Here is a 9,936-nt window from a genome sequence, read left to right as displayed (position 1 = left end):
AGAGATAGTAATTGGCTGTGATGGAGTCAGTTTGTCAGCCTCTATGGTGGGTGGCTACCAGATAGTGAACCAACTCTCTTCAGCCCCAACCAATATAGTCAGAGGTTAGCCAGGCTATTTTTCTAGAAAAATAGGTGCTGGAACTCACCATGAATGCCTTCCTTGTTCTCTTATAATGGCAATGGCACCCACCTGACAGGTGCTGGAACTGTGTTCTGGCTAAAAAAGCCCTGGTGGTCAGGAATTAGTGAAGTTGTGGTCTAATAAAATAAAATAAGCAACATCTGTTTTATGAAGTGCTATAAGAATTCAAATAATGACGTAGAGCAGAATAAGATGTTAGCAAGCTTATAGGTGAGCTCCACTCCCACAGTCTCTTATCAACCCCGACGGTGGGGAGAATGGATAGAAAACTGCTTTTCTCTCTCTGCCCCCACCCTGACCATACCGCTAGAATTTAGGGTTCCCAAATGAAATTGGTTGGGAATGAATGCAAGACAGACATAATGAAGTGCTCTGTTTTAATTAGAGAAATTTAAGGAGAAGTCTACCCATGACTCCTTTTCATGACAGCCAACTGGAACCAACCATGTCCAGGAAACAGGTCACTGAACACCAGTTAGTGGGGAGCTGGTCTTGCTTGTGAGCTACCCAGTAGCATCCAAATGGTTAGAGGGGTAAACAGGATACTGGACTAGATGGACCTAGGCAGGGTTCTTATCACAGGTGCCAACTCCCTGCAGCCCTGGGTGCCCAAGCACCCACCAAATTCCCCATGAAGGGGCTGGGCACCCACGACCCCGGGCACCCATGGTCAGGGGGCAAGCTGGCACTCCTGGTTCTTATGTTCTTAAAGGTAAAGCGACCCCTGACCATTAGGTCCAGTCATGACCGACTCCTGGGTTGCGGCGCTCATCTTGCTTTATTGGCCGAGGGAGTCAGCGTACAGCATCTGGGTCATGTGGCCAGCATGACTAAGCCACTTCTGGCAAACCAGAGCAGTGCACGGAAATGCCGTTTACCTTCCCGCCAGAGTGGTACCTATTTATCTACTTGCACTTTGACGTGTTTTCGAACTGCTAGGTTGGCAGGAGCAGGGACCGAGCAACGGGAGCTCACCCCGTCACGGGGATTCGAACCACCGACCTTCTGATTGGCAAGTCCTAGGCTCTCCTATGCAAATAAAATGGATAAAAGGACCATTTAGGCATACTGATTTTGAATATGGCAGAGGGATAAAAAGATAGCTCATCTCTGTCACTTGAAGTGATTCTATGCAGCCTGAGCAGGGAGCGGTAATGGCAATGAAGAATGTTTTCCACAAAACTAGCCAGCTTTCCCCTTCTCAATATTGTTTCAGCTTGAACTACTCCCTGTTCGTTGTTTTTACATCCATCTTTGAGAAACAGAGAGCTTGTTGAAACACCCAAGTCCACGGTTTCAAAAGGTGACAATCGTAGGAGAAACTTTGTGAAGAATGCTTTAGGGAAGCCTCAGTCAGGAGCCACCACACATAATGAGGTAGCCTGTCAGATCCTCTAGTCCAGCAACACTTCCAGCTGTGGCCAGCCAAATGCCTCCTAGAGCTCACATATAGAGCACGAAGATGATAGACATTCCCTGTTTGCCCTGACATCTTTTATTTAGAAACTTATGGCCTTTGCAGGAAAACGTCAGTGATATATACACCCTAAATACTGCATTTCTCCTTAATGTCTGTTGAAGTCAGTTGTTTAGAGTTCCTGTCATGTTTTCTCTCCTCTTGGCATTGCAGAACCATCCACACGACTTCTTCATTATAAAGCTTGTGAAAGTGAATTAGTTCCATCAGCTGCTGGGAAGGATCACTGAGCCACCCCAGAATCTTCCTGTTTCTCCCATGAAACTATATCCTTAAAAGGCCCTCATTAGAAATGACTGTAACTCCCCTCAGCTAAATTAAGCTACTCTTTCTAAATATTTAAAACACGCTAACACAAAAATGCCTGGAAGTGGTTGGGGCAGGCAGGAGGGGACGCAGAAGAAAATTCAGGAAATAAACAAGTGTGAACTAGGGGAAATGCATTAGATCCATCAGTCAAAATGCTTTAATGTTTCCTGTTAGCAATCCAAGAGGCATTTAGGATTTATTTTTTATTCAAGTAATAAAAAACCCCTCACAGTCTAAACTGCTTATTAAAGGGAAGCATTGATCATTGTCTACCAGTACTTTTAATACATGCTTTCAAAAATCCAGGGTTTTAAAGCAACTACATTCCACTAACAGATAAAACTTTATGCTTCAAAAAATAGGAAATAAAATGCATTAGGCAAATGGACAGAAAACAGAAAGTCATCTTGCAGGCAGAACAGAACATCCTAGAAGACTAAAAGAGCAGGCAGTGAGTTGTATCCAACTCAATTCTACTCAGAGTAGACACAGTGAAATGAATGGACTTAAGTTAGTTGCCTTCTCTGAGTATGACTAACATTCTTTACATTATTATTAGCCCCAAAACCCAAACTCACAGCTGGAAAATTATTCCTGTCATTGTGTTATGCCTGTGAAGTCCATTGATAACAAAAGATGGTGCAGATGTTCCCAGGGCCAAAATCAGCCACAGAACAGATGAAGATGTTCCAGAGCCATTTCCATGCCTAACATTGAGGACAAGAAGAGGCAAGGTAGCAGTCAACAAAGTGCCATGTTGGGTGAATAAACTATGGGATGATTTTAGTTGCGGAAAGGTTGATATATTCAAGGAAGAACAAAGTTGAAGATTGCAAAGGTTTTGTAGAATAAGAATAGAGCCCATAATATTTTAACACAAAAACTTTGTAGTAAAATAAGAGGGTTTCTTCCCCAACCCCTTGCGTTCAACTTTATCTGTATAAATCAGAAGTAAATGATACTGTTCAATACAGCTGTCAATGGAAGCAGATTAAAAACAAAGCAGATTATTTTGAACTGCCACAAAAAGCTGGTAGGAGAGAGAAACAAAGGTTACAATCCTGAACACAGTTAAGCTGTTTACAGGATAAAAGCAGCCTAACTGCATGAACTGCTCAGAAAAACAGTTTAAACTGTGAAGGTATTCTGTGTTAGTGTTTGGCAAAAACTAGAAGCTTATACATATTACACGACATTTAACAGTGTCCAGAAACCCATCTAATTAATATGTGCACGTCAACTCACTGTAGTGCACAGTTTCTTTAAGAGGAACTGTAATTTTCTGTGAAGCTAAATTACAGTGTTTATAGCTTTGATTACAGCCTTCATTGAGCCTTAGAGCACCACCAGAAGGTAACATATTAACTGCAGTAAACAAGCAATCTTGGAGGTGGCGTACCTGGCATATTGTATTTTCTTGTGTTATCACAATTACTAACTTTCTGGAAAGAGGGGCTGCTTCCACTATTCAGCTATGAACAATGACAACCAGTGAGTCTCTCCAGAAGGAAACTGGTTTGAATGCTTAACGGACAGTGTGATGGTGCAGAAATTTGGTTACAGTGCCTGTCTGGTACGAAGGTTGCAGACATCATGTGCCCTGTACAAATAGTGTAGCAGCGAGGTATTGGAAGAAAAATGTAGATTGCTCAAGATGCTGAAGTCCAGCACCTGCTTCCAAGGCAGCATTTCAGGAATCTAGACTGGCAGAGCTGAGGGAATTTTTACAAGAAGCCGTACCTATGCAGAAGAGAGGTCTTCACTTGAACCAGACTGTTGGCACTTAATATAAAATCTATTTTGCATTTCCCTTTCTGCTTTGCAGATGGGGATTTTGGTGATAAGCTGGTATTCAGGCTTGAAACTTAAAATTGTGTGCTGAACAGACATAACAAATGTCATTCATATATCTCAGTATTTAATTGAGTTTTTACATTAAAAACAAAGCAAACTTACAAACAGAATGCCAAAATGGTTACTTTAAACCAAAGGCCTCAGGTTGCTAAGCCAGTTACGCCCCACGCCCCCGGCACGGATATGATGCCTTGGTGAGACCAAACCTGTAGTCCTGTGTCCAGTTCTGGGCACCACAATTTAAGAAGGATTTTGAGAAGCTGGAAACATGTGCAGAAGAGGGCAACCAAGATGATCAAGGGTCTGGAAACAAAGCCTTATGAGGAACAGTTGAGGGAGTCAAGTATGTTTAGCCTGGAAAAGTTGAGACTGAGAGGATATGATGAAGATGGTGATTTATTTTATTATTTAGTAAATTTGTATACCGACCTATACCTGCAGGTCTCAGGGCAGTCCATAGGATAAAATCAAAAAAGAAAACCACAAAATAAATAATCAAAATGAAAACAACCTAATCATTTCCCCCCCACAACATGTTTTAAAAGAGCATAGGATGTCAATCAACCAAATGTCTGGTTGACTGATAGTACTCACCCCACCCGTCTGACTGGGTTCCCCCAGCCACCATCTTCAAATATAGCCATCTTCAAATATCTCAAGGGCTGTCACATGGAAGCTGGAGCAAGCTTGCCTTCTCCTGCTCTGGAGGCTAGGACCCAAACCAAGGGCTTCAAGCTACAAGAAAGGAGATTCCAACTAAACTTCAGGGAGAGCTTTCTGACAGTAAGAGCTGTTCAGCCAGTGGAATGGTCTCCCTTGGGAGGTGGTGGACTCTCCTTCCTAGTAGGTTTTTGAATATTTTTTAAAAAAATTTTTTATTGGTTTACAAAAGTATGTGCAATCTCTCTTTTTTCCTCAAGTAACATTTTTTACAGATCAGTTTCATTTGTTGAGACATTAGGAAGAAAAGGGGGAAAGAGGTGGAGGGGGGAAAGGTGAGTGGGGGTGGCCTCGGGTGGCGATGTTTCTGTTATACTTAATATATGTGGGGTTTTGTGTCAGCGTCGCTTGTGCAGGTTCTCTGCTAGTCACTTGTGTTCCTTGGGTGGTGAGAGAGGTTGGGGTTGGCCTAGGGTTCGGTTGTTCCTTGCAGGTTTTTAAGCAGAGGCTGGGTGACCAACTGCCAGGGATGTTTTACAGTCATACCTCGGGATAAATACGCTTCAGGATACGTATTTTCGGGTTGCGCTCAGCAGCGACCCAGAAGTAACAGTGTGTTACTTCCGGGTTTTGCTGCTCACGCATGCGCAGACGGTCAAAATGATGCCACGCGCATGCGCAGAAACGGCGAAACGTGACCCGCGCATGCGCAGTTACGTCTTACATTCTGTTCAGGATGTGAACAGGGCTCTGGAATGGATCCCGTTCGCATCCCAAGGTACCACTGTAGTTGAGATTCCTGCCTTGCAGGGGGTTGGACTAGATGACCCACAGGGTTCCCTCCAACTCTGTGATTCTCTGACTTACAGAAATATTTTTCAGTTACTTCAGGATATCATCCATTTTTTTCCTAAAATGATTCTGACTTTCCTGCCTCAGCAAACCTCTGGTAAGCTATTTCATGTAAATTTGTAGTGTGTAAAATACTCCTTCCTGACATCTGCCTTGAGTTTCTTTGCAGCTTTCATTTACACCGCACTGCTCCATCCACTGAAGAATTTGACATGATGTAGCTTATTTAAACTGTGTCCTTCAGTTCAAAAAACAATTCTTGTCCAAAGTATAGAATCATAGAATTCTATTTGAGCATTCAATATAATTCTGTGATCAAAGGTCACAAGTGCCTCAGCAGTTAGATCATGGTTTTAGTGTTCTTGACTCATTAGGCAAGATCACATATCATTAACCATTAATATTACAAAAATGTGGCAACAGAAACAAAACATCATTGCATGATAGGAGGCCAGATGTTGTTGTGGTGCTGAGGGGAGAAGTAAAATGAGATGGGGAAGGTGCCTTCAGATACTTGGCCCACTTGAGGGCTTGGCTTGCAAGGACAGTTGTTGCCATGGCACCCATGTGGGCACTCTTGGCATATGTCCTATGATTAAGCAGGATGTGCTTTCTAGGGATGTGATTAAGAGGTGGAATGTGTGCTGCTTCGTTCCTTATATTCTGTCCGATATGTATGCTATGCTATAAGAGGGAGGGAGGACCTTAAATCTTGTCTAATTTGTGCAAATTAAGGAAACCCACACCATTTATTATGTTGCGTTGTTTATTTTGCTGGTTATGAGGAAGACCAAGGAGCTATGCCTGAAAACTCAGTTGCTATAAATTCTGCTCATCAAATCATTTAGTTCCTGGGATTCCACAAGGCATCGCCCCATTTCCTGGCCCAATTCAGTCCATCACCTAAATCAAAGGTGTAGGATCTCATGCCTGGGGCATTAATCTAAGCTTCTCTATCTTGTCTATAATGCCTCTTGCTTCCCTGGAGGTGTGAGTGTGTGTGGTTAGAAAGTGCTGGCTTTTGCATGGCTGGACTGAAGTCTATCATAAAAGATCAGAGTCACATCTTTCGACCCACCTTACTTTTTGCTTCTGGACCCACCTACTATTGCCATGAGGCTCCAGTAAGGTTGTTCCCGCTGGATTCCAACCCTCAGGTTTAATAAAGATTCCTCACCCATGATATAAACTAGGGTTTAAACCAGGGGTAGGCAATCTAAGGCCCGGGGGCTGGATCCAGCCCAAGCGCCTACTCAATCCGGCCCGCAGATGGTCCATGAATCAGTGCATTTTTACATGAGTAGAATGTGTCCTTTTATTTAAAATGCATCTCTGGGGTATTTATAGGGCATAGGAATTCGTTCATCCCCCCCCCCCAAAATATAATCCAGCCCACCACATGACCCTTGGTTTAAACTAAGTTGGGTTAGCATGAACTACAGTTCCTGAGCTCGTACATAATGTGGAACTGCAAAGTTTTCACTTTCTTCCTCTCTTGTGGGCAAAGGAGGACAGTAGTGTAGGAGCAGATGTTCCCAATAACATGACAATGAAACAAGGATCAAACTGTGGTTTGGTATCCAGTAGTAGCCCTTCAGAAAACCAGGTCTTCTGGGAAGAGATGTATTTCCTGCTGCCCCATAAGCAATGTTTTGTTTTTTTGTTAAAAATATTATTAAAAATATGGAGGGAAGGGGAGAGAACTAGGATCTAGCATCAAATTATTTCTCACAATACTGTTAGAAAAAGCAGGAATGGGGCCACACATGGGGGCCCTGGGCAAGAACCAGTACTCCTCTTGAGGCAGGTAGCCCCACTGAGAAATGGGAGTAATTTGAACCTTGTAAGGAAGCCAATGCCAAGGTGAATCTGAACACTTGACATGCTGAGTAAATTAGTTAAAATATTGAAGGATGTTCTCAAAGGAGGGAAAAGAAAAATCCCAATAGCAACCCTGCCAAGGACCCCCCCCCCCCCAAAAAAACCCCACAATCAAATCCATCCGCAGAAAGCAAGTAACAGTACTGTCACCCCTGAGAGGTTCTGGAGTTCATATACGCATGTCACTTTAATATTTTGCCCTACACTTTACATTTTCAATATGCACTGTAATATACCACAAGGCATTGCTCTAGAGATGTAACAGTTCATGCTGAAAAGTCTTTCTGATGTTAATTTGCTCTCCATCTGAAATTACACCTATTTAGGCTTTTCAAATGACTGGATAATAATTTCCAGTATGGGGTTTTGAACTTTCATGCATTGTGCTTGAAGTAGCCAAAATACACTTATGCTTGATTTTCCTGATAGGGTCTGACAGTCTGACAATGGTTTCCAATTATGAACTCTTTGTGTATACAAACAAACTGCTGCTGAATATGAAGGGAAATAAAGGTACGTATAGGAATTTCCTACAGGGATTTTTCTCCTGGGCCTATTGTCACATAGCAGCCACTGCCACAACTCACTGGAGGGAGGACTAGGCCCAAGCCTCACCGGCGCATAATGTAACTAGCCCCCGCCCCCCCATGGAGGACCATCTGTGCAATGGTCTGAGCCACACAGCTCTTCCCCCTAAAGAAGGGGGAGCTTGAGTGTTTATAGGAATTGAGCCAGAATACACACACAAAGGCCTGTTTAGAGTAGCTGTGCCACACATTATGTGCAGCGATGGGGCATGCACCTGCCCTTTCACCATGCAAGCTGCGATGTCAGCTTAAGATAAATGCCTGAACTGGCCTTCACGTCTGAACCCGGACTCTTGTCTTCGTTCCCCAGTGCAATCTGTATGTATAACTTTCCATTCTTTTCACTTTCACATTCGTTCTCATTTGAGGCAAGGGAGCTCTCTTCTGGTCTCAACCGCTGGAGAAAAAAAGTGAATAATAGCAATACCTCCTGTTGTTCTGCAGAGCTCTGCTATTAACTCTATTTTAATCCAATTACATCCTTTTGTTTTAATGGGCGGAATGATCTTTGCAAGTGTCTGCATGTTTTTCCTGAGTTACTTTTTTGTCATCTTTATTTCAATTCTTACATGACAGAAGAATGAACTAAAATATTTCACAACAAGCATGATGACCAAAGGAATGAACAGGAATGAAAACATATTTTGTGCCGTACACAGTTTTAACTCAAAAGCTAGTTTGACTGAGTCAGAGAAGTAATGCTGTCTTCAATCTCCGAAAGCTTCCTCACCATTTGATTCAATTTGATCTCATCAAATTCCAAAGTCAAAAATTCAGATTCCTGGAACAAAGAAGGAAGGAAGATGTTAATGTTAGGAAAAAGTGCTGGAAACTTAACAAAGAAAAAAATCAGGAGCAAGAAAGACTATTTGGATGAGAACATCTGTGGACTGCTTCCAAACTAGACTTTTTCCTTCACAGAAACGCTTTGGAATAATGGCTGTGGAACAGTGAAAACAGTATGATGAAAGGAAATATCCATATTGATTTTTCTTCCAAAAGGAAAGTCATATGAGTATGTAACAGCAACACAACCCCCACCTACGAAAGGTGAAGCGGGGGGGGGGGGGAGTCCTGTGGGGCCTTGAAGACAAACTAATTTGTTGCAGCATAAGATTTCATGGTCCCACTGTCCATCACATGCAGGAAGTGGTATAGATTACTGATGCGCACAGAGAGTCGCCAAGGATAGAGCTTGTCACATGGTCTACATGATCAATCATACAGTGTGAGAAAGTGACTGCCCTATTTTATAAGGCAATGTTTTTACATAAAGCTAGTATGCATAAAGGTTAGCTTTCAAACTTCCTACATTCAGAAACCGTTTCTGCATCAAACTGCCTGCTGAAGAATGCCTACACATTTGACATAAATCCCTTGGGTGTAGCAGCGGTTTCTGAGAAGTGGTTGCTAGCATACACACACTGCCAGCCTCCTGGGCTTCATTTTTGCTCCAGAAACTGCTGCTAAACCCCAGTAGATATATCCAGTATGTGGTTGCACTTTATGGATTTTGCCCATCATTCCCCATCTTTTCATTTAAGAGCCCTGATAAGCTTTAGAGGAACTCTTCAGAGTTCTGTTGTTTGAAAATCGCAATACCAGGACAGTTGAAACCCAAACCAGACGCCTTGCAAACTAGTTACAGGATATATATTTTATCCGTCCCTGAATGCCAGCTTCAGTCAAGCAACAATACTGCTCATCAGATAATTCTTATTTTGGCAGAGGAGCGACTTGGGCATTCCTCAGCACTGAGAGCAAGAAGGGGAGAGAAACTATTTTACATGTCAGAACTACTGATACTTACAAATATGCTGTACTGTAAAATAAAAGGATAAATATGGACTGACACATACATTAATGTTACAGAACCTGCTTTAATGTAAACTGAAAGACGCAGACTGAATGTTATACATATTAATGAGAATAATATGTTTTAAACTGAGCTATCTGTTTGTGTCTTTCAAGGAAAAGTCTCGAAGTCAAAGTTATAGTGAAGAATTTGTGGCCTTTTCAACAAGTCAAACCAAAACTATACATATAGGGATTTAAAACGCACACACACAACCTTGCTGAGTCAATTCTGGCTATGAAGAATGTATAGGCAACAGCACCTCCCTCCCCCAAAAAACGAGAGTCAGGTTTTGTTTAACATACTTTATCTAAATA

The 9,936-nt window shown here is 42.4% G+C and overlaps 1 protein-coding gene and 1 long non-coding RNA gene across 3 annotated transcripts in view; one reads left to right on the top strand and one right to left on the bottom strand.

The window, feature by feature from the left end:
- The first annotated feature begins 1,345 nt into the window (after positions 1-1,345).
- On the top strand, positions 1,346-6,338 carry LOC310675260. The gene is made up of 2 exons (XR_014510007.1): positions 1,346-4,983; positions 5,235-6,338. It is a non-coding gene; the product is annotated as an uncharacterized lncRNA (long non-coding RNA).
- A 1,949-nt stretch (positions 6,339-8,287) lies between these two features.
- Positions 8,288-9,936, bottom strand: part of COMMD1 (copper metabolism domain containing 1) — a 63,884-nt gene continuing 62,235 nt past the window's right edge. For both annotated transcript variants that reach the window (XM_083435498.1, XM_083435499.1), the window contains one exon: positions 8,288-8,545. In XM_083435498.1, the coding sequence (XP_083291624.1) occupies positions 8,438-8,545 (108 nt within the window). In that variant the 3' untranslated portion in view covers positions 8,288-8,437. The remainder of the gene's footprint in view (positions 8,546-9,936) is intronic.

The sequence above is a fragment of the Podarcis tiliguerta genome (genome assembly GCF_965153285.1).
Source record: "Podarcis tiliguerta genome assembly, chromosome: 3".
NCBI lineage: Eukaryota > Metazoa > Chordata > Lepidosauria > Squamata > Lacertidae > Podarcis > Podarcis tiliguerta.
Note: the sequence above shows the minus strand (reverse complement) of the source record. Positions and strands in the feature narration are given on the sequence as shown.